Source organism: Neofelis nebulosa, chromosome 4 (genome assembly GCF_028018385.1).
Source record: "Neofelis nebulosa isolate mNeoNeb1 chromosome 4, mNeoNeb1.pri, whole genome shotgun sequence".
NCBI lineage: Eukaryota > Metazoa > Chordata > Mammalia > Carnivora > Felidae > Neofelis > Neofelis nebulosa.
In genome coordinates this window covers 162,514,186-162,537,323 of record NC_080785.1, presented here as the reverse complement: position 1 = coordinate 162,537,323, position 23,138 = coordinate 162,514,186, and the positions used below count along the sequence as shown (strand labels likewise).

The window sequence follows — 23,138 nt, the reverse complement described above, 5'->3', positions numbered from 1 at the left end:
CCGACTTCAGCTCGGGTCACGATCTGGTGGTCTGTGAGTTCGAGCCCCGCGTCGGGCTCTGGGCTGATGGCTCAGAGCGTGCTTCCGATTCTGTGTCTCCCTCTCTCTCTGCCCCTCCCCCGTTCATGCTGTGTCTCTCTCTGTCTCAAAAATAAATAAATGTTAAAAAATAAAAATAAAAATAAAATAAAATAAATAAATAACAAGTCCCTATATGTTACAGAGACATATGCAAATACTCTACCCCTGAGCTATACCCCCCTCAGTAGAGAAAAATATGAAATATTGATAGATGAAATCATATGATGATTTAGGATTTCTTTAAAATACTCCAGCCCATGGGGCACCTGGGTGGCTCAGTCGGTTAAGTGTCCGACTTTGGCTCAGGTCACAACCTCAAAGTTCATGAGTTCAAGCCCCGCATAGGGCTCTGTGCTGACAGCTTGGAGCCTGGAGCCTGCTTTGGATTCTGTGTCTCCCTCTTTCTCTGCCCCTCCCCTTCTTGTTCTCTCTCTCTCTCTCTCTCTCTCTCTCTCTCTCTCTCTCTCTCTCAAAAATAAATAAACATTAAAAAAATTTTTTCTAATACTCCATCCCAGGGGTTCTGGCTCTCATCAGGATGGAAGGAGCAGTCTACCCCATCTCACCCATGAATGTACAAAACAGCTATCTGAGGACTCTGAAGAAAAGATGGATTAAGAGAATGTAAGGACAAGCCACAAATGGGAGAAAATATTTGCAAAACACAACTCCAGTAAAGGACTTGTATCTGAAATATACAGAGGATCAAAGAATTCTTAAGATTCAATGATAAGAGGGGCGCCTGAGTGGCTTAGTCCATTAAGCTTCTGACTCTTGATTTCGGCTCAGGTCACGAGGTCACGGTTGGTAAGATGAAGCCTGGAGGCAGGGTCCACGCTGACAGCACGGACTCTCTCTCTCTCTCTCTCTCTCTCCCTCTCAAAAGAAATAAGTAAATAAACTTAAAACAAAAAAAAGAATGGGTAAAATCCAAAGCACTGACAATATCGGGGTGCCTGGGTGGCTCAGTCAGTTGAGCGTCTGACTTCGGCTCAGGTCATGATCTTGCGGCCCGTGAGTTCGAGCCCCACATCGGGCTCTGTGCTGACAGCTCAGAGCCTGGAGCCTGCTTCAGATTCTGTGTCTCCCTCTCTCTCTGCCCCTCTCCTGCTCACACTCTGTCTTTCTCTCTCTCTCTCTCTCTCTCTCTCTCTCTCTCTCTTTCAAAGACAAATAAACATTTGAAAAAATTAAAAATAATATAAAATTTAAAAAGACGTGGAGGAAACAAGTGGAAGAAACCATACGAAAAGGTTATGCACTGTATGATTCCAACGAGGTGACTTCCTGGAAAAGACAAAACTATACAGACAGTGGAAAGATCATTGGCTGCCAGGGGTTGGTGAAGGTAGATGGAAAGGGATGCCTAGGTGGAGCACAGGGTTTTTTTAGGACAATGAAACTATTCTGGATGATCCTGTAGGGTGGATACATGACATTATGCATTTGGCCAAACCCACAGAACTATACAACACGAATAGTGAAGCCTAATGTAAATCATGGACTTTACTTAATAATAATGCATTTGTATTGGTTCATCAATTATAACAATTGTACCATAAAAATGCAAGATGTTAATAATAGGAGAAACTGGGGTAGGGGAAGGGTACGTGGGAAGCCTCTGTATTCTCTGCCCAATTTTTCTGTAAACTATAAATGCTCTAAAAAAAAATTAAGTCTATTTTTTTTGAGAGAGAGAAGCGGGGTTTACCCAGGGCTCGTGTTGTTTTTTTTAACCCAAAGTGGGGCACATATTCACCCAAAGTGGGGCTCGAGCTCACCCGCTATGGGACTAGAACTCGTGAACTGTGAAATCATGACCCAAGCAGAAGTCAATCACAACTGAGCCACCCAGGCGCCCAAGTCTTTTTTTTTTTTTTTTTAAATAAGTGGTAGCAGTCTGGATGAGGAAGGAAACCACAACTCAAATTGCCACTAAACCAGCAATGATTTTGTCATTATTTTCCTCTGGTATTTCCCAGCCTAGACTTAAAGGCAGCCCAAAACTCAGAACTACTCACTAGGGGAAGACAAAAAGAATTCTTTTTTTTTTTTTTTTTTTTTTAAATTTTTTAATGTTTTATTTATTTTGAGAGAGAGAGAGAGAGAGAGAGAGAGAGCGTGCACACAAATGGGGGAGGGGCAAAGTGAGAGAGGGGCACAGAATCAGAAGCAGGCTCCCGGCTCTGAGCTGTCAGCATAGAGCCCGACACGGGGCTCGAACTCACAAGCTGTGAGATCATGACCTGAGCTGAAGTCAGAGGCTTTACCGACCGAGCCACCCAGGTGCCCCAAAAAGAATTCTTTACACACACACACACACACACACACACACACACACAAATGCAAAAAAAAAAAAAAATCCTGGTCTGATGAGCAGGCAAGGAAGACCTATAGGTCATAGAGAATGGGTGCTGCACACACAGGATAGATCCAAACAGCACTGCAATGGCTTTGAAAACCAGACTGATATTAGAACCACATCTTGGAGAAAGTGGGTTGAAACTTGCAACCTGAACCTGAGTTGCAAAATATCAACATTCTCCGTAGGATTTAAACAAGATCCAGCATATCACAATTTAACATCATGTTATATATAATATCCAAAATTTCCAGAATTCAATCCAAAGTTACTCAACATATGAACACGTGCGACATCCCTAACCACGCACAAAGGAAAAGAAAATCAGATGGCAACCCTGAAATGATGCAGATGTTAGAATTATCAAATACTTTATTTTTTAATTTTTTTAAGTTTATTTATTTACTTGAGAGAGAGAGAGTACAAGCGGAGGAAGGGCAGAGAGAAGGAGAGACAGAATCCCAAGCAGGTTCTGCACCATCAGCACAGAGCCCGATGCGGGGCTCAAACTCATGAACTGTGATATCACAACCTGAGCCGAGATCAAGAGTCAGACACTTAACCGACTGCAACACCCAGGCGCCCCTAGAATTATCAAATACTTTAAAGCAGTTGTTATAACTATACCTGAGAAGTAAGGGCAAACACTCTTGAACTAACAGAAACAGACTAAAGCCTCAATAGAGAAATAGTTGTTTAGAAAAAGAACCACATAAAAGAAAAGAAAAAGAACCACATGGAAATCTTGAAACCAACAATAACCAAAATTAATAATTCACTGGATGGGCTAAGTAGCAAGATGGAGATCGAAAAGGAAAGAGGCAATGAATTGGAGGGTAGGGCACTAGAGAGCAGCCAATCTCAACAACAGAGCTGTGGGATAATATTAAAAGGTCCAAGACTCCTGTCATCAGAGTTCCAGAAAAAGAGGAGAAAGAATTGTGGCCCAGAAAAAAATGTTTGAAGAAGTAACGGCTGAAAACTCCCCGGAGTGGTGAAAGATACAAGCCTACAGCTCCTGGAGGGCAGAGATGTTTGTCTATGTTCCTCACTCCCAGAGCAACGCCTGGCATTTAGTGGATGGACAAGACCCCCATGATGTGCGGGAGCATCTCCAATAGACCCAGGGTGGGCACTTGGGAAATTGCCTTGGAATAAGCTGCCAGTGAGCTTCTGATGCTCCAGGAAGTTTGAGAACTCCTAGCTCAGCTCTTCCTCCTTCTCTCACCCAACTCCATGCTAAAGCTTCTTACACCCCACATAACACCTCCTTCTGGAACATTGGCCAGATGCTCCCTCCTCCGCCAGCCTGGACATACATATGGAGCATTATGGTAGTTTCTTGAGGCCCCTAGGGACCCCTTGAAGGCAGAGTGGGTATCTCCAGTGTGGCTCATTCTCTCATTTATTTATTAAACCCTACAATAGGCACGAGTGCCATGTTCCCATTTTACGGATGAGCAAACAAAGGGCTTCAGGAGGTTCAGCCATGGGCTCAGGGTCCCCCATGAGTACGTGGCAGAGAAAGAGAGGTCTTGGGCTCTGGTCTGAGACTGCATCTTGTAACAAGAGTCAAAACATACACTTACTGAGCACCTGTTACATGCAGGCTCTGGTCTAAGCACTGCACATGCACATTAGCACGCACATTAACACGTTTTCTTCTCCTTGCGACTCTTTGAGATGGGGACAGTCTTCTTCCTGTTTTGTGAGTGAGAAGACAGAGGCACTGAAAGGTTACGTATCTTCCTGGAGTTCCTGGTAACAAAGTTCCGCTTTCAATCCCGAACGCTGTTTGTTCAGATATCCAGACATGTTTGTTTAAGTTCCTGTTTTTCTTTGAATATCACCACGATGAAGTCAGAAACATAAGTAGTTCATTGTGATGAGCACCGAGTGCTGTATAGAGGTGTTCAATCACTATATTGTACACCTGAAGCTAATATGACACTGTATGTTAGCTAACTGGACTTTACATTTAAAAACTTAAAAAAAAAGAAAAAAGAAAAAGAAAAAGAAGTATTTCAAAGGACAGAGATCTGGGGAAAATATACATCAGATTTAATGGGCGTTATCCCGGGGCAAGGGCAATGAGTTACTGCCCCTTCCTGTATTATTGTTATTATTTTGAATGACACTTGAGGACATCCTAGCAAAAAGATTCCCCAAAAAGCAGACATATAGAAAAGAATACGTAGGGGCCCCCCTCGGGAAGCCCCCACCCTCTTCTCCTCCCCAGGAACCAGAACTATCCAGTTTGCTTATATGTCCTGATGGCTCCTTTCCTCCATGCTTATGGATACCCCAATGGTCACAGACAAAATTATAACTTAAGGTTTTATTTTTCTGTGTAGACAGATTTCCTCTTTCCAAATCAAACATTTCTTAATGCTTAACTTTTTTTTTTTTTTTTAGAACAAGCACACTACACTTTTGTAATCAGGAAAAGAAAGGGCAAAGTGTCCTGTTTTGGTGCAGAGAGCTAGCCACAATTTCTGAAATTTTAAAATGGCAACTATGATGAGATGAAGTCATTTGGGATGGCCCAGACCTCAGGGTCTGGTGCGGGTGCTTCACACACTTTCCCAATACTTTCCCTGTCAGTTTCTGGAATGTGGGATCAGTGATTACCCCTTGCATGTTTCTGCTGCCAGGAACAGAGACAGGGCCACCAGGCAGAGGACTGTCTTCCCACAGGCCACACCTGAAAAAAAACAACATAAACCAAGGTGGTATGGAAATAAAAATAGCTACATGCCTCTTGGAAGGTTACTATTTGCTTTGTATCCTCTAAGCACAATCCCATGGCAAGTTGCATTTACATTTTCTAGCTGTCCCATTAACAAGGTAAAAAGGAACCAGGGAAATTAATTACAATAATTGTATGTAGCCCAGTATATCCAAAACATTATCACTTTAACATGTAACAAGGTAAAAAAAAAAAAAAAAGCCAGGAACAACGTGGATGGAATAGAGGGTATTATACTAAGCGAAATAAGTCAGAGAGAGACAGATATCATATGATTTCACTCATATGTGGAATTGGAGAAACTCAACAGATGAACATAGGAGAAGGGAAGGAAAAATAAGATAAAAACAGAGAAGGAGGCAAACCATAAGAGACTCTTTAAATACAGAGAACAAACTGAGGGTTGCCGGAGGGAGGTGGGTTGGGAGATGGGTTGGATGGGTGACGGGCATTAAGGAGGGCGCTTTTTGGGATGAGCACTGGGTGTCATATGTAAGCGATGAATCACCAGCTTCTACTCGTGAAGCCAAGACTACACTGCGTCTAACTTGAATTTAAAAAAAAAAAACCCAGTGATGTGTTTTTTTACCTAAGTCTCCAAAATCAGTGTGCATTCACCACTGATAGCACATCTGGATTAAGATCTGCCACATATCAAGAGCTCAGATGCCACATGTGGCCCATGGCAAAGGTCTACATGGCTTATCTAAACTATGAAATCTGAAGCTACTTTGCATCTCTTAGGTGTCATTGTCAAAGATGGACTTACATGTAATTTTTTAAAGTAATTGGATTTAGGGGCGCCTGGGTGGCGCAGTCGGTTAAGCGTCCGACTTCAGCCAGGTCACGATCTTGCGGTCCGTGAGTTCGAGCCCCGCGTCAGGCTCTGGGCTGATGGCTCGGAGCCTGGAGCCTGTTTCCGATTCTGTGTCTCCCTCTCTCTCTGCCCCTCCCCCGTTCATGCTCTGTCTCTCTCTGTCCCAAAAATAAATAAAAAACGTTGAAAAAAAAATTTAAAGTAATTGGATTTATCTTATTGCGTATTTTTTGGTTCTGCTTACATAAGTGATGGGTGCTTATTGCAAAAAAAAAAAAAATGTAATTGTTACAGAAATATCCAATGTGGAGAGGCGCCTGGGTGGCTCAGTCGGTTGAGCGTCTGACTTCGGCTCAGGTCACAATCTCAAGGTTTGTGGGTTCAAGCCCCGCATTGGACTCTGTGCTGACAGCTCAGAGCCTGGAGGCTGCTTCAGATCCTGTGTCTCCCTCTCTCTCTGCCCCTCCCCTGCTTGCACTCTGTCTCTCTGTCTCTCTCTCCAAAGTAAATAAACATTAAAAAATAATAAAATAATAATTTAAAAAACAGCATGCATAATAATTCGGGTGCCTGGGTGGCTCAGTTAGTTAAGCATCCAACCCTTAATTTTGGCTGAGGTCATGATCTCATGGGTTCATGAGTTCAAGCCCCACATGAGTTCTTTACTGTCAGTGTGGAGCCTGCTTGGGGTTCTCTCTGTCTCTCTCTCTCTCTCTCTCTCTCTGTCCCTCCCCCACTCAGGCTCTCTCTCTCTCTCTCAAACAAATAAACTGTAAAAAAAAAAAAAAAAAAAAAAAAAAAAGGCATGCATAATGCTTTAGTATGTTTTGCCAAAGTGCCCTCCCCAAAGGTTTTACTAACAGATGCCCTTACTAACAGTTTGGAGAGTTCCTTTTTCCCCCCCACCTCTGGGCACTGCCAAATTTCTTCATTTGGTAAAACTGGGGGGGAAATTGACTAGATTATGAAAAGCACACACATTCTTCCATCTCCAAGGAGGATGGAACTGGAGGGTATTATGCTAAGCGAAATAAGTCAGTCCGAGAAAGACAGACACCTATGATCTTACTCGTATGTGGAATTTAAGAAACGCAGCAGATGAACATAGGGGAAAGGAGGGAAAATAAGAAAAACACACCCATGCTCCAATTGTGTCCGTTTTCTCCACAATTAAACTGGTCACCCAGCTTATGCCTCAAAGGCTTACGCCTCAAAGGGTCCGGCTGAAAGTCAAGAGCTTCCCTTCCCTCCACTCCCCCCGCCGCTCACTAAGCCCTTGGCCATAGTGGCCTTTAGCTTCCTGTAATGGACAAACCCCTTCCCACCTCATGCGCACATGCTCCATCTCTTCAAGTAGGAAATTTCTTCACCCTTCGGAGAGCCTCAAGTAAGTTCCTGAACCTGTTTTCCTATTGGTAATATCACCACCCCCCCCTGCACCCCACCCTCACCCCCCCCGCGCCCCCCCCCGCGCCCCCCCTCACCAGGTTACCGCGAGGATCATATGAAATACATAGTTTCAAACACTTCTCACAGTGTTTCAAAGCGTTAGGACTTCAGCTCAAGAGGTACCTCCTCCAGGAAGCCCTCCCTGAACACCCTGCCCCAGGTCAGGTTCCCATGTTGTCCCCCTTTCTCATGGAGCCTTCAGTTACTACTCTTTTTTTTTTTTTTTTGGTATAGATCATAAGTATAATAATTACTTGTGATATTATCTGCTTCATGTTTCTCTTTATCATTAAGACCATGAGTTCTGGAAGGGCAGAAATGGTGCCCAGCACTTTCTGTCAAATTAATGACTGGATTGAACAGTAAGGACTCGGTTGTTTTTTTTTTTTTTTTTCCAATGTTTATTTCTTTTTGACAGAGAGGAGGGGCAGAGAGAGAGGGAGACTGAGGATCCAAAGCGCAGAGCCAGACGTGGGGCTCGAACCCACAAACTGTGAGATCATGACCCGAGCCAAAGTCGGACACTTAACCAGCTGAGCCACCCAGGTGCCCCAGTTAATGGCTCAGTCTTTGACTCAATTATACCAACGTGTCAGAGGCTACACTTCTTATCAGTGTTATCAGCACATGTATCTTCTCCCTTTCCACACCTTTTTACGAAGACAAAGGATGAAAGGCAGTAATGCTCATACCACACTGTACAAACAAGCCACACTCTGTCAGCCGGGCCAAGATGGTCACAAAGCTCAGTGAACTGTTGGTGGGTAGACAGCGCCCCCATGTGATCGCTGGAAATGTTTGTTTTTCTGTCCATCTACAAATGCCCCAATTCTACAAATGCTCCGGTTGTATCAGCTGTTTGTCCTTCCAGATCAACTGTCTAATACTCTGCATCCTGAGAGACTGACAGAGTGACTGGCTCCCTGTTCTCCTTGCCTTCCGGTGCATCCAGAGACGCTCCAGCAGGAGATGGGAGGATGGGAATGGGCAGAAGGTGGGGTCTTGATTCCCTCGCCCTGAATATAAGCTGGATCTAGTGACTTGATTTTAACACACAGAGGGTAGCAGTGGAAGGGATGCTGTGTGACTTCCAACACTAGGTCATAAAAGATACACCTGGCTGTTCTTCTCTTGTTGGGTCACTTGCTCTGGGGAGGCCAGCAGCCAAGTTGGGGGCATACTCAAGCGGCCCACATAGGGAGGAATTGAGGCATCAGGCCAACAAGCACCCACCAGCCAGCCATGTTGAATGAGCCATCTTGGAAGCAGACCCTCCAGCCCCAGTCAAACATTCAGGTGACTGCAGCCCCGGACCAAAATCTTGACTACGATATTTATGAGAGACCCGGAGCTAGAAAGCACAACAAAGCCACTCCTAGATTCCCTGATCCACAAAAAACTATATGAGACAGTAAGTTTATTGTTTTAAGTCACTGATTCTGGGGATAATTTGTTATGCAGCAAATAGAGAACAACTACAACTGGTCACAACAGTCCCATGCTCCTACCTCAGGACCTTTGCACTTGCTGCTCATTCTGCCTACAACTCTCTTCACCCACCTCCTTTTAGGTCTCCCCTCAGAGGTTACTTGCTACCACCTTCCCTGATCCCCCACCCCTTTACCCATACTCTTACCCCAGTTCATTTTTCATTGTAGCACCTACTGTCTTCTGTCCTATTACATATATCTTTCTTGTCTGTCTCCTCCACTAGAATGTCAGCTCTAAGAGAGAAGGGATCTCTTTTGTTCGATGCTCAGTGCCTGGAACAGTGCCTGGTGTAGAGTAAGAGCACTGGCCATTAGGAGAATCTAACAGATCGGATTCATGTTGGAGCTGGATCAGCCTCCTACCTGTTTCCTGCCTGCTTGTCACCCACCCTGGCTGTGACCTCTCTCTCCAGTGGGTAAGTAGTAATAATATACTATACATAATATGTATATGCTGTGTATATGTATAACAAGAGAGCCCCTCCATGCCTCCCCACTTCCCTCAGGATAAAATCCCAGGTCCTCTATGCAGACTACAGGCCCCGCCCCCTGCCTGAAATTCCACATCCAGTCGCAAAGAACCATGAACTGTTTATATTCACTAATAGTTTCCAGGTGGGGTGCACAGACCCACAAACAAAGCTTCGGAGTTCAAGTAGAAGACATTAGAACACCTATACTTTTTAATCTCCATTTTTGTTTGTTTGTTAAACAATATCTTTATATAATAGGGGCCCCTGGCCGGCTCCGTTGCTGGAGCATGCGACTCTTGATCTCAGGGTCGAGAGTTCAAGCCCCACCTTGGGCGTCAAGCCTACTTAAAAAAAAAAAAAAAAAAAGAAAGAAAGAAAGAAAAGAAAAGAAAAAAGTTCTGGCCAAGAGCATTCTCAACCTTCCGATTTACAATGCAGATTCCTGGGAACCCCTAAACAGTCGACTGCTGCCGCACTCCTAGGGAACAGCAACCTGTATTTTTTTTTTTCAACGTTTTTTATTTATTTTTGGGACAGAGAGAGACAGAGCATGAACGGGGGAGGGGCAGAGAGAGAGGGAGACACAGAATCGGAAACAGGCTCCAGGCTCCGAGCCATCAGCCCAGAACCCGACGCAGGGCTCGAACTCACGGACCGCGAGATCGTGACCTGGCTGAAGTCAGACGCTTAACCGACTGCGCCACCCAGGCGCCCCGCAACCGGTATTTTTAACAAGCATCTTCTCCTTTGTCCAGCTACCTGCTCCTTTGGCAGAGGCACATAGTAGGTGGCCCAGTGACTAGTTTGCCTACCCCACGCCAGGTGCTACTAAGCGCCCTACCCGGCCGGGGTCTCCAAGCCTGGCAAACACACATACCTAGGATGTAGCCACTGTATCAACCCATTTTACAGAGGAGTAAACTGAGGTTCAGAAAGGGGATGTAGCCCCGTTAAGAGACTCAGAGCTGATAGGGGGCCCAGGTCCTAATTAGCGCCTGGTTCCTGCGGGAGGAGAGGAGAGGGTTATCAAGTGGGGGAGCGCGAACTGAGGGGGACACGGAAATCCAAGGCGGCGTTCCGATGCGGCCCCGCCCCCACGAGGGACGTGAAGACGCGGACCCCGCGCAGCGTGGGGACATGTGACCGACTGCAGAGGCCGCGCCGCCTCCACCGCCCGAGGTGCGCGCGCTCCGCCGCAGGGTGCAGACCCCTGCCGCCCTCCTGAGTCTGGGGCGCAAGAGCAGAGGCGGAGCCAGGGCGGAGCCAGAGCGCCCCGTCCACCACCCCCCCCACCCCCCCCGCAATCGAAACCGAAAGAGGGGGCCGGGAAGGAAGGGCGGGGCCGCCCGGAGGCCCCGCCCCCTGCCCTGCGCGGCTGCTGGACCGACGGGCGCGCCCGGGTAGGGGGGCTCTGAGCGCGCAGTGCGGACCCTCGCGGGAACCTGCGCCGCCGCCACCATGTCTCAAGAAGGTGTGGAGGTAGGAGATGGCTACGGCTGGGCCGGGGTCTCTCAGGAGACTCTGGGGAGGGGCCGGGGGCGCGGAGGGGGCTTCGCAATTTCTGGAGACTCCATCCGAAGCCTAGACCTTCACCCTGGCTGGCATTGGCTCCCCTCAGAAAGGAGAATGACCGCCACATCCTCCAGAGTGAAATGCGGCCTCCTCGAGGAAAAGCGGGGGCTGCAGGGTCAAGGGTCAGGAGCCAGAGGTTACCTGGCCGGCCTCCTCCCTTAGTCTGGGACGCTCGCCCCAGTCCGCTCCCTCCCCCAATGCCCTGTGGGGACTTTGGCTTTTTCCAGGAAATGCCGTAGAGGGATGGCGGGGGGATGGGGGAGGGATTCGGGAGGGGGGGGCAGGGGGAGAGGCCAAAACCGAGGGTCAATCAAGTTCGGGCTGGGAGAAGGATGCCTAGAGATGGGGGAGGGGCGATTGCTCCTCTCCTTACCCGATCGGAATCCCCCTGTGCCCACCCCAGCTGGAGAAAAGCGTCCGGCGCCTCCAGGAGAAGTTTCATGGGAAGGTATCCTCCAAGAAGGCGGGGACTCTGATGAGGAAATTTGGCAGCGACCACACCGGCGTGGGGCGATCCATCGTGTATGGTGAGCAGGCGGGGGTCCCGGTCCTGGTAGGGGTTGGGCGTGGGGAGCACGCAGGAGAGGTGTGGTCTGTGTTAAGGGTAGGAAGAGGCGCTGAGATCATCTCCTGGGGAGGGTCTATATTGGGACTCTGGGGACCCTGAAACTCCCACAAGATCCTTCAAGGACCTTTTACTTACACTTACTCTCCCCACCAGGGGTAAAGCAGAGAGATGGACAGGAACTGAGTAATGATCTGGATGCCCAGGTAAACTGCCCCCCTCCCTTCAAAGGATGGGGTGACTGGGGAGGGGGAACAGAAGGGACCTGGCCTATCCACGATGAGCCCCTTCTGTGCACCACCAGTCCCTAACTCACGATCCACATTGACTTATTCACCTTTCAGTAATGTGTTAGACCAGGGAGACTGCAAGCCGTAGGCACTCTTTACATGTTGATGACGTTAAGTAGGGGAGAGAGACATGAAACTAGGCAGTGAAATGAATCAGGATTAATGTCATTGTAGAGGACCCCTGGAGGTCAGGAAAGGCTTCCTGCAAGAGGGAATAGAGTAAGCAAAGGAACACACATTCAGGCTGGGATAAACAGGAGATGGGAAGGAGAGAGAGGCTAGATGGATGGATGGATGGATGGATGGATGGATGGATGGATGAAAGGCTTTGAGGCACAGGTGCAACTCGGTCACTTGACCCCTTAAATGACTTTGGTGGCTAGTGCAGTGTGGATTCCACCTCTTATAGTTGCTAAAGAGTGTTAACAAAGTACACTATATTCTTTACAGTAACACATGTAAAGGGTATGTTAAAAATAATAGGAGGGGCCTCTGGGGGGTGTGGCTGGTTCAGTCACTGGAGCATGTGACTCTTGATCTCAGGGTCATGAATTTAAGGCCCACGTTGCGTCTGGAGCCTTCTTAAAAATTTTAAAAATGAAAAGAAACAATACTAGGGAAGAGCGCTGCAGTGGGACTTCCACATGTTGTTTTGAATTTCATCACCCTATTGATCCATTGAGACAAGTCCTATTATTTACCACGTCCATTTTACAGATGAGGAAACTGAGTGACTAAGTCACTTGCCAGGGTGACAGAGCAAGCAGGCAGCAGCTGGGATTTAAACCTGGGCCACCTAGGATCAGAGCTGGGCTCTGAGATGCCCCTCATCAGGGATGCGGCTCGTTCTGCCACGCTCCCTCAGGGTGATCTCGGGCAACCCCTCTCCCAGCTCAGAGCCTCGGTTTCCTCATCTGAGCACTGGGGATAATAGGTGTGTCCCCTCCCCTCCCCTCCCCCTGCTCTCAAGGCTACTCTAAGGATAACTGAGGTCATGCGCCTGGCCCTCTAAAAGTGGACACTGGTCAGTCAGCACCTCCTGAGCTAAGGACACCCTAATCATATGGGGCCAGGACCCTGCCTCCCCACGCAGGAGCCCCGCCCCCAAGACACATTGGTAAAAAAGAGGTCTGAGCTGCATCCCCAGTTTCTGCCCCTGATGTCTCCACCCAGGACCCACCAGAGGATATGAAGCAGGACCAGGACATCCAGGTGAGTCCAGGGTATGGGACGGGGGGCAGAGGCAGAGTGAGGAGGACATCCCCAGGGGATGGTGGGGGATGTCTACCGACAAGAGGGAGAGATGTTACAGGGACGGGAAAGAGGGCTGACATGTGTTTATGTTAGTGGAACAGGCGTGACCATCCTCTTGTCCCCATCCTGCAGGCTGTGGCGACCTCCCTGCTGCCACTAACAGAAGCCAACCTCCGCATGTTCCAGCGTGCGCAGGAAGACCTCATTCCGGCCGTGGATCGGCAGTTTGCCTGCTCTTCCTGTGACCATGTCTGGTGGCGGCGCGTACCCCAGCGGAAGGAGGTGATAACCCGATCCCCATCCTCAGTATCTGAACTTCTGACCTAAGAATATCGACCCTTGACTCTTGACCCTTGACCCGCAGTCTCAGAGCTCAACCTCCATCTCAGACCCCGCCCACCAACCCTGAGTTGGACTTCTGAGCTCCTCCCCGACCCCAGAGCCTGTCCTCTGACTCCACAGTTCGACATCTACCACAGAAATCAAACCTGACCTGGAAACCACAACCCCAAGTCGGGCTTCTGAACCCCCCTGATCAGTGGTGTGCACTGTGGCCAGGGTCAAGCTACCGGGGCTCACCTCTGACCGCAAGCCTGCCCCCCACTCTGCACACCCAGGTGTCCCGGTGCAGAAAATGCCGAAAGCGCTATGAGCCGGTGCCTTGTGACAAGATGTGGGGCGTGGCTGAGTTCCACTGCCCGAAGTGTCGGCACAACTTCCGGTGAGGGTGCTGACCCCCACCCCCCCCTCCTCGCCCCCTCCCCCCCACCCCCAGCCCTGCCCTTCCCTTCCCTGGTCCCACCCTGGCCCGGGCCTCACCTTTGGACCCTCACGGCCCGTGCCCCGCCCCCAGGGGCTGGGCACAGATGGGGTCCTCGTCCCCCTGCTACGGGTGCGGCTTCCCCGTGTATCCAACACGGATCCTCCCTCCACGCTGGGACCGGGACACGGACCGCCGCAGCACCCATACCCACTCCTGCTCGGCCGCCGACTGCTACAACCGGCGAGGTGAGGGCCTGCCACGTCCCCGTGACCTCCCTCGCTCTGGACGGTCTATGTGACCTTGAGTCCTGGGACATCCACCTCCCGGGCCTTAAGTACCAAGGTCTCTGCCTGCTTCTTCCATGTGCCTCCTAAGGCCTCAGTCCCCAAAGCCACGTAGCTCATCCCGTGACATCAGCCTCTCCTTTCACATCTTCCACGCACCGGCCCCCCATCGATCTCCAACACCAGACCCTCCCCCTTCTAATACCCATCTCCCATGGCATCAGCCACATTCCGTGGTCTTGCCCCTGAGACTGAGTGGTTCCCCCTGTGTCCTCGTGACCTCTGCCACGGTCTCTGTGTCCTTGGTTCCTCTTTTGTCTTCTGTAGTCTCAGGTGATGCCCATGTCCCTGGGTCTCTAGTGGCTTCAACACCTGCGACTTTCATCTCTGAATTTCCTGTAGGTCTGGCCCTACGGCCTGTAGCCTCAGCCCCTCCCCTCCCGAGCCCCCATGGCTGCAGCCCCTTTTCCCCCAGAGTCTTACGTGGGCCTCAAGCTCCATGACCTCAGAACCTCTTCCTCCCCAGAGCCCCACGTGCCTGGGACATCCTGCGCTCACCCCAAGAGCCGGAAGCAGAACCACCTGCCTAAAGTCTTGCACCCCAGCAACCCCCACATCAGTAGTGGCTCCACTGTGGCCACCTGCCTGAGCCAGGGGGGCCTCCTGGAGGACCTGGACAACCTCATCCTGGAGGACCTGAAGGTGGAGGAGGAGGAGGAAGAGGAGGAGGAGGGCGAGGGTGGGCATGGGGAGTGACCCCGGACAGGTGCAGATGCAAACCGGACACAGTCTGTGGATATTTTGTGTTGTTATAAAATATGAGCTCAAACTGAGATCTAAATGCCCTCAAGGAGCCATTTGGGTCTGCGACATTGGCAGGGGGATTCCTAGGTCCCGTTTTCAGGACCCCGGGGAGAGATTCACAACAGGAGAGTGTGTGGCACGTGGCCCACACTAAGTCACAAAGCAGGGGCAGCCAGGACGACTTGGGCTCCTGCTGACAAACATCCTCTGGGACCTGGGAGACAGATGGACAGACGGTCACAGCCTCAGGGGCCGGATCAGCATGGCAGCCTTCTTGAGAGAGTAAGCCCCGCCACGAAACTCAGCCCAGTAGACCCCATCTTGGTAGCGGCTGCGGTAATGGCCACCACGGTGCCACACGCCATTGAGGTTGGAGTGGGCACAGGCATGGTACCACCAGCCTCCCCGCTGGTACAAGGCACAGTTACCTGAGGAGAGAGAAAATCCATGTCCTCTCACCAGAATAAAAACCTCTACTAGCATCTCAGCGCAAGGCTTTTGCCACGCATCCCCTGGCCCTTCCCACTCTTAGTGAACGCAACCCTGATCCTCTCTCCTCACCAGATTAAGAGCCCTGGCCCCTTTCTTTTTTTAGAGTAATAACTTTAATTCCTTCCCTATCCCCCTACCAAAGTACACGTTATACCTTTTCCACTCTTTCTGAAAACTAGAAGCTCTACCTTTATCAAGGGAGAAATCTTCCCTACTTCCTTTCTAGAATAAGACTGCTAGCTCTCCTTGCCTTTCACCAGAACAGGGGGAAGCAACTGCCTCATGAAAGAAGGAATCTAGGCTCTCCGTCCCCTCACCAGAATAAAAGTCCTCCCCTCTGTTCTCTTGCTTACCCTGATCCTTACCAGAGGGAAGTGTCACTCCACTCTTTTCATTCTTTACATTCCCTCCCTAGGAGTCCCTCCTCTCCTGTCCCCACTCCCCCCCCAGAATAAGAGCTCTGCTTACCAGAATAGGAGTCTCGATCCCTATCCACGGTGCTGAAAGGCTTGTCATTGTGCCAGGAAAGAGAGTCTCCAGCATCTCCATGGTACTGGCCAAGCCGTAGGCGATAGTGGTCACTCTCAGGCTCCAGGGAGAAACCATCATAGTGGGCACGTGCGCTACGCCCTCCCCAATCCTCCAGGAGCACCAATAACTCGTGGTCCCCACGGCTGGTCAGCTGATGCACAGGTTCCAGACCCAGCCAGTATTCTCCATCAGGCTGCCCGAAGCCCACCTGGCAGGACAGGAAAGTCAGCAGGTCAGAAGCAGGTCCCCTCCCCGACACAGCCCTGCCGCTGCCCGCCCACACCCACCTTGTAGTGCTGCCAGGTGGTGAAGAAGTTGACCGAGCCATCTTGCCGCCTTTGGATCACAGTCCAGCCTCCACCCTCCAGCTGCTGCTCACACCACGCCGACCCCACGTGCCGACCCAGTCGCAGTTCATACACACCACTCTGCCTGTGGCCTGACCGGTGGGCCTCTGCACAATCCTGCCATGGGCCTGTGGGTACAGAGATATGGGGAAGGCACAGCCTGGACCAACCAACCCCTTGTTGGTATATAGATCTGCATTCTTCTCTCATCCTCTCACCAGAACAGCAGTCCTGCCTCTCCCATTCCCTGGCCAAAATAAGAGCCCCAGTACCCATGTCCTTACCTGAGTTAATACTCTGGGTCGTTCTTTTCTCACTACAGCAAATGTGGAGCCTGGGGTACTTAAATCCTGGTTCTAAAGCCTCACCAGAGTAGAAATCCTGAACATGACCCTCTGAGCTCACTTAAATTCTTACCAATAAGCAGTCCTAAATTCCCTGTCCCCTCACCAAAAGAAAAGCCTTTCCTTTCCTATTTTCATACCACAGTAAGGACCTTGGTCTTTATCAGGATGAGAGCCATGGCTCCTTGTTCGATCACCAGAATAAAAGCATCATTTCTTCTAGTCCTCTTACCATGAGAGAAATCTGCCATTAAAATCCTGGCTCCTATTTCCATCTCCTCACAATGCACTGGGAACTCCCTAGCTTCTCACATCCCCAACATTCCTGCCCTCATCTTACCTGTCGGTTTGGTGGGGACAGCAGGGTGCCCTGCAGGCACGGGAGAAGCCAAGGGCCCCTGCTGTCTCAGGGTCTGGTCTCTCAGGGGCTCTGGAGCCGGGTCTAGCCTCCTGCTGGTATCATTAATGCCACCCACCAGACTGACAGGAACCACAGGCACCAGGGGCGGTGGCAGGACCTGGGGTGACCAAGAGACTCAGATGTGATTGCACTAGCCTTCAGTTGAAAAGACACTGGGCCCCTAAATCTCCCAACACCCAAATGGGTGGATCAGGCAGGGGCACGTTCCAGCCCTAGAATGGATACTTCCCAAAGCCTAACTCTAGCTGTCAAGAGCAGCGCTGAGCTTAAATTCCTGCTCTGGTGTTCACAGCTTAACTTATCTGACTCTGACTCTCCTTTTCTGTAAAGTATTGATGGTAAGAGTACCTCCAACAACGAGTATTAGCTTACTGAATGCTCCCAACAGCCTTGTGAGGTATGGGTTGTCACGGAGCAACAATCTTATTCAAAATTAGGGCCAGCCATGTTCCAGAATTAAAAATAATATAACAGAAGTTAGAACAGTAGCACAGGGTCTATATTTATATCACATAACACCTCCCTAACATGGATCCTTGGTCTTTACGTAATAATATGCTTGATTACAGGCACTATGAATATTTATATTAAGTGGATAAGTAAAGACTTTAGGTAGTCGCCCGTCGCGTTCTGATCCAAATGAGCTGTGGAAGGAGAAGTAGGAATCTGGTATTTGGAGCTGTTAGGATTTCAAAACTGCGTTTCAGAGATCGTGCGTGGGGTTGCAAGAGCCCCATCTTACAAATGATGCAAACAGGAAGTGGCTACGATTCCTGGCCAGCTTTAAGGTTACCTGCTGCTGCCCACCCGTGCCCCCCGGGCACAGGCGCTCCAGGCGAGCGATGAGGCCACTCTGCTGGGTGACCAGCTGCGCCAGCTCCCGGAACTTGACATCCAGCTGGTGGAAGCGGGCGGCGGCGCGCTGCGCCTCGGCCGACACGTTGAGCACGCGCTCGCCAAGCAGCGCCAGCAGAGCAGCGGGCTCCGCCCCCGGTCCTGGACCCGCCCCCGGCCCCGCCTCGTGCTGCAGCTGCGCGCGCAACTGGCCCAGGCGCGCGCTTAGGCCGCGGCTCTCTTTGCGCAGCGCGCGCACCTCGCCGGCCACGGCGCCATCCGCCGCCGCCAGCCGCTGAAGTTCGCGCAGCAGCTCCTCGTGGCGGCCCACGCGCATGCGCAGCGCTGCCACCTCGCTGGCGTTCACGGCCTCCGCGGCCGGGCGCGCGGCGGACGGCCCGCTCCAGCACACGGCGCCCGTGAACTTCTGCTGCGGCAGCACGAAGGTGTAGGTGCAGCGCGGGGCGCCCGCCCGCGCCCACGTCGCGCCCAGCAGGAGCAGCAGCTGCAACGTGCGCAGCTGAGGCGCCGACATGGCAGACCTGAAGGCAGAGGACGAACAGGAAGGAGGGGAGTCCCGGGAGCCTAGCCGGGCCCCCAGCTCTCGGGTTGTGCCAAACCCGCGTTGCTCCAGGTCCCCGCCCCCAGGCTGAGATGCCCCAGTGATCCCACCCTGGCCTTTCCACTTGGTTTCCGGCGCCCTGCGGGACGGCATGTCATGCATTCATTGACTGAGTGCTTGCTGTGTGCCAGCCACTGTTCTAGGGACTACGGTATGGAAGAAAATACAAAACTTCCTGCCCTGATGGGCAAGAAACAAATAAGCTATAGGGATTAATAGAGTGTATTAGTCGGTGTTAAGATAACAGGAAAACAGAGAGATGTGGAGATCTGGGCCCTGGCAATTTGAAAGGAGGGAAGACCTCCTGGAGGAGGTAAGGGAGGAAGTAATGAGGATATCTGGGGAAGAACAGCATCCCTGGCAGGGGGAACAGCAAATGCAAAAGCCCTGAGGCTAGACAGTGCCTGATGTATTAAAGGAACTTACGGGGAGGCAGGAGCAGAAGGAGAATGGGTGAGAAGGGGTGAGGTGGGGTGAGAGATAAAGTCTCACTAACTCAGTCTAGTAGCAGAGGCCCCATCTCCCCAAATCCCAGAGTCATTCCTGTCTCCTCTTTTTTCACAACAGATCCAACCTATCAGCCAGGCGGGTCAGCGCTTCTGTTTGGACCCTGAATTCCTCCACATTCCCCCATGCTCACCCCCCACCATGATCCCAGCTCAAGACACCATCTGGATTTCCTTACAGCAGCTGCCCCCCAGGCCTCCAGTTGTCTGCCATCAGCCTCTGGTCTGTTTCTCCCACAGCTGCCAAAGAGTCAGGTCATGTCTCTCCTTTTCCTAGAGAACCCTTTGCGGCTCCCAGCTCACTCAGAGCAAAAGTCCAAGTCTTCCTGCACCCCCGCAAGGCCCTGCACCCTCTTCCTGTCCCCTCCCTGCCCTCCTCTCCCACTCACCCCTCACTCACTGTGTTCGAGGCACACTGGCCTCCTTGTTGCTCCTCAAACACACCAGGCACAGTCCTGCCTCAGGGCCTTTGTACTTGCCCTTTCCTCGGTCTGGAACATTCTTCCCAGAATTTTAACATGGCCTCCTCTCTCTCCTTACTCAGGCCTTAGCTCAGATGTCCCCTCCTCAGAAGCCCTCCCTGACCACCCCCATTTAGCGTTGCTCCTCCTGGGCACTCTCTATCACAGTCCCGCTTTGTCATTTTAGTATTTGTCTCTCTCTGGAATTGCCTCGTTTGTTTGCCGGTGTTTATTATCTGAATTCCTCCACCAAAATATCCGCTCGCAGAGGCTGAGCCTGGGTTTTGTTCAGTGCACGCCCCTCAACACTCACATGCCCCAGCTCTGTCGTACCCTCCCAAGTGTTGCCCCGCTCACACAGGTGAGCTCCTATGCGTGTACTGTGGCCACATCCCTGGCTCCCCTTGTCTTCTCTCGCGGGGTTCAGCCGCTTGCAGCCTCTCAGATGAGGACACACAGGCCTCTCACACGCACTTGCCAGTACTCAGAACACGTCTCCCACGTCCACACGTCACCCCTGTCTGCCCCAAGTTCCACTGTGTCCAAGCCCACATGTCCGGGTGGCCACACGCACGGGCAGGTGCCTCGAGGTCTTCAAGGTCACACACATCACCTTGTTCACACATTCAGCAGACGCTCCTTTCGTGCCTATTGTGTGCCAAGAGCCGGTCCAGGCAGCGGACCCGCCCAGGACCAACACAGACAAAATCCCTGCCCCCAGGCAGCTGACGTCCTGGATGGGAAGACAGATGGTGGGTAGGTCAGAGGGTGGTAAGTTCTTAGGAGAACACTTAAGTGGGGATGCGGGTGGGGGTTCTGGGATGAGAGGCCTTTTTTTTTTTTTTTTTAAGATTTTTTTAATTTTGAGACCGCAGGCACGCGAGCAGGGGAGGTGCAGAGAGAGAGAGACAGAGGGAGAGACAGGATCCCAAGCTGGCCCTGTGCTGTCAGTGCACAGCCCGATGAGGGGCTTGATCCCATGAACTGTGAGATGGTGACCTGAGCTGAAATCAAGGCGAGGATGTTCAACTGACTGAGCCACCCAGGTGCCCAGAGGGGCGGTTTGAAACAGAGGAGTCAGAACTTACTAAGAAGAGGGCACTGGAGCCAAGACCTGAAGGAAGAGACAAAGGTAAGAGCATTCCAGGCACAGGGAGAAGCAAGCCCTGAGCTAGAGCCTTTGAGGTGCCCAAGGAATAGCAGAGAGGCCCGTAAGACCGGAACAGAGCGAGCAGGGGGGAGAGCAGGAGGAATGAGAACAGGGAGGGGACGGGGCCAAGCGTGCAGGGTCTCATGGGCCCCAGAAGGACTTGGGCTTTCACTCTGACTGAGGTGCGAGCTCCAGAAGGTTCTGAGCTGGAGAAAGGCATATTTGCTATCATATATGCACACCAAACCGGAGCTCTCCTTGCCCCCTCCTCGACGACACCAGGCCCCCCACGACAGGGATGGACCACACCCCTTGGAGCCAGACTACATGTGTAACATCCACCACCTTTCCAGGAGCTCAACCTGGGGTGAGAAGGAGGCCTGGAGAAGCCCGGGTGGCCAAACAGGTAAAATCGGCCTCCCCCTGTCCTCATGCCCTCCTTCCCTCTCACCTCTCACCTCTCACCTCTCAGGACCAAGACCCTGAGTCCAGCAAGGCTTGCAGCAGACACGAAGTCCCAGGAGGAGCTGAGGGTCCAGGAGGAGCCTCTGAGTGAGGAAGGGGAGAGGCTGGTGGGAGAGCAGGAGGGAGGAGGCTTGGTAACCACCCCTGTCCTCCAGAGCTTGGAACCAGAGCCGTGGTGCTGAGACCAGGAGCTCCAACTGTAAATATTTATCATTTCTTGCATGAGAACTGAGGCAGAATGGCCAGACCCCCTTGCCCAGGCCACCAGGGCCTGATAACACAGGTCAGTGCTCCGGATGTTCCCCCCACAGCAGAGCACAGAGCGTGGGAGGCTGCAGGCCCTGTGAGGCCGGAGGGCGGGGGGGGGGGGGGGCGGGGGGGGGACAACACAGACACACCACAGAGAAAGACAACAGGAAATGTTGGCACCTGCTGCCACCAGGCGTGACTCTAAAATCCACGCCTTCTATCTCATTTAGCCTTTGCCTTCACAACCTTTGTTCCTACGAAGCCTCATTTTACAAGAGGGAAAACTGAGCCTGAGGGAGGGTGAGTGGTTTGCCCACAGCCACACAGCTGGAGAATGGTGGAACTCAGCCCAGGTAACTTGGCTCCCGCACTCACACACATATACCCTGACCCTGCCACACACCGTGTGCCCACAACAGGGCAGAAATCAAGACACACGGGTCCCCAGTGAGACAAACCACTGCACGGAGCCACAAAGGTGGACATGGAATCTGTGTGTGTGTCTGCGGATTTGCCCGGCACAGGCACATATAAAGACACGACTGGAAACAGCACAGATTCTGGCAGCGACGCGCGCGCACACACACACACACCACGACTTAAAGGAAAATACCCTGTGGGCAGAGTGGGGTCTCACACTGGCAAGCACAGAGGCGCTAACCAGGTAGACAGTGAAACCCTGGTCCCTGCCCACTTGCCCACCACAGTGTACATGTTCCCATTTGTCTCCCACGCACACTGTCACATCCTCAGGTCAAATCATGCAGGGACAGAAAACATGCGGTCATTCCTCAGAGGTACAAAGGGACCCCCCATAGAGCCCCCCAGGCCTGGTCTAGGGTCTCCCACCTGCACAAAGGCCTCACTGACCTGCAGACACACTCTCAGGGAGCAGCCTCCTTCGCCTGGTTCCTACTGTCCTGAACTCGTAACCCGAGTGGACTCCCGGGCTGAAAGAGGAAATGGTCGTCCCAGATCTGAGAGAGGCTGCCAGGCTGGGCTCCAGGCCTGGGCTGGGGCCCCCCCACACTGGGCCCCCCGGCCCCCCACCCGCAGCCCCCTCCAGCTTCCTCCATTGGCAGCAGAGAAGAAACCTCATAAGTCACAGAGAGGGACTGACAGATGAGAGAGAGAGAGTACAAGAGACAGAGAAGGGGAGAGACATGGGAGGAGATGGACAGAGACGGGGGGGCGGGGAGAGTCAGGAAGAGGGATGAGAAGAGAGAGATGGGGATAGAGACATAAGAGAGATGGAAACTTGAAGGCAATGAAAGAGACAATTGACGGCAGAGACAAAGTGGGGCAGAGGGAGACAGAGATAGGAAGAAGACAAGGATGGGGAAGGGGAGACGGAGGAGGGGAAGAGGAGAAAGAATTGGGAAGGAGAGACAGGAGAGAGGAAGCAAATGGGGGAGGGGAAGCAGATGGTGGAAGGAAACCTATGGGACAGGGAAAGAGGCGTTGGGGGCGTCCCTTTTCCCCACCCCAAGGTTCTGGGGAAGAAGCCAGAGGCCTGAGGCCAAGACTGGGGCTTTGAGCGGAAACCGGGAGGGGGTGAGTTATTCACAAAGCGCCCGCCTTGCCCTAAGTTTCCAGAAGGTGATGTGGAGTTTCCATCTCTCCGCCGCAGACAGGGCCCCCGGGGAAGACCGCTGGCCCTCAGGAGCTGGGGGCCTATATACGTAATTGCTATGCTCTACCCATTTCTCTGGTTGTTCCCCAAGTGCCTGGTGCCTTTGTGCCAAGCATTGTGCATCATCTTT

At 51.7% G+C, this 23,138-nt stretch overlaps 2 protein-coding genes and 1 long non-coding RNA gene across 8 annotated transcripts; 2 read left to right on the top strand and 1 right to left on the bottom strand.

The window, feature by feature from the left end:
* The first annotated feature begins 10,574 nt into the window (after window positions 1-10,574).
* SHFL (shiftless antiviral inhibitor of ribosomal frameshifting) lies at window positions 10,575-15,156 on the top strand. Its single transcript, XM_058728105.1, has 8 exons — window positions 10,575-10,900; window positions 11,397-11,520; window positions 11,715-11,764; window positions 13,022-13,060; window positions 13,235-13,384; window positions 13,720-13,823; window positions 13,956-14,110; window positions 14,676-15,156. Exons 1-8 carry the CDS (start codon window positions 10,880-10,882, stop codon window positions 14,903-14,905), a joined length of 873 nt encoding a protein of 290 aa, XP_058584088.1. The 5' UTR covers window positions 10,575-10,879; the 3' UTR covers window positions 14,906-15,156.
* Window positions 14,941-22,325, bottom strand: ANGPTL6 (angiopoietin like 6). 5 transcript variants are annotated; one of them, XM_058728097.1, is made up of 7 exons: window positions 22,246-22,325; window positions 21,127-21,209; window positions 17,882-18,464; window positions 17,008-17,185; window positions 16,264-16,451; window positions 15,914-16,184; window positions 14,941-15,381 (listed from the first exon to the last, which is right to left on the bottom strand). In XM_058728097.1, the coding sequence occupies exons 3-7, from the start codon at window positions 18,455-18,457 to the stop codon at window positions 15,191-15,193; spliced, it is 1,404 nt and encodes a 467-aa protein (XP_058584080.1). In that variant the 5' UTR covers window positions 18,458-18,464; window positions 21,127-21,209; window positions 22,246-22,325; the 3' UTR covers window positions 14,941-15,190. The 5 variants fall into 5 exon arrangements, with proteins under 5 accessions (XP_058584080.1, XP_058584081.1, XP_058584076.1 ...); XM_058728098.1 differs by lacking the exon at window positions 21,127-21,209; XM_058728093.1 differs by lacking the exon at window positions 22,246-22,325 and having other exon boundaries at window positions 21,120-21,349.
* On the top strand, window positions 18,562-21,225 carry LOC131510675 (uncharacterized). Of its 2 annotated transcripts, none has more exons than XR_009261136.1 (3): window positions 18,562-18,695; window positions 19,112-21,028; window positions 21,134-21,225. It is a non-coding gene; the product is annotated as an uncharacterized LOC131510675 (long non-coding RNA). The 2 variants fall into 2 exon arrangements; XR_009261137.1 differs by lacking the exon at window positions 21,134-21,225 and having other exon boundaries at window positions 19,112-20,643; window positions 20,944-21,046.
* Window positions 22,326-23,138: the final 813 nt, after the last annotated feature.

Excerpts from the sequence above, each read along its gene's own strand:
- SHFL (XM_058728105.1), top strand. The coding sequence starts at position 10,880 with ATGTCTCAAGAAGGTGTGGAG. Across the intron at positions 13,061-13,234 it reads AGCAGGACCAGGACATCCAG|GCTGTGGCGACCTCCCTGCT; the intron begins GTGAGTCCAGGG and ends CCCATCCTGCAG. Across the intron at positions 13,824-13,955 it reads AAGTGTCGGCACAACTTCCG|GGGCTGGGCACAGATGGGGT; the intron begins GTGAGGGTGCTG and ends CCCCGCCCCCAG.
- ANGPTL6 (XM_058728093.1), bottom strand. The coding sequence starts at position 21,349 with ATGCAAGAAATGATAAATATTTACAGTTGGAGCTCCTGGTCTCAGCAC. Across the intron at positions 16,185-16,263 it reads CCACCTGGCAGCACTACAAG|GTGGGCTTCGGGCAGCCTGA; the intron begins GTGGGTGTGGGC and ends CTGTCCTGCCAG. Across the intron at positions 15,382-15,913 it reads GGATCGAGACTCCTATTCTG|GTAACTGTGCCTTGTACCAG; the intron begins GTAAGCAGAGCT and ends CTCTCTCCTCAG.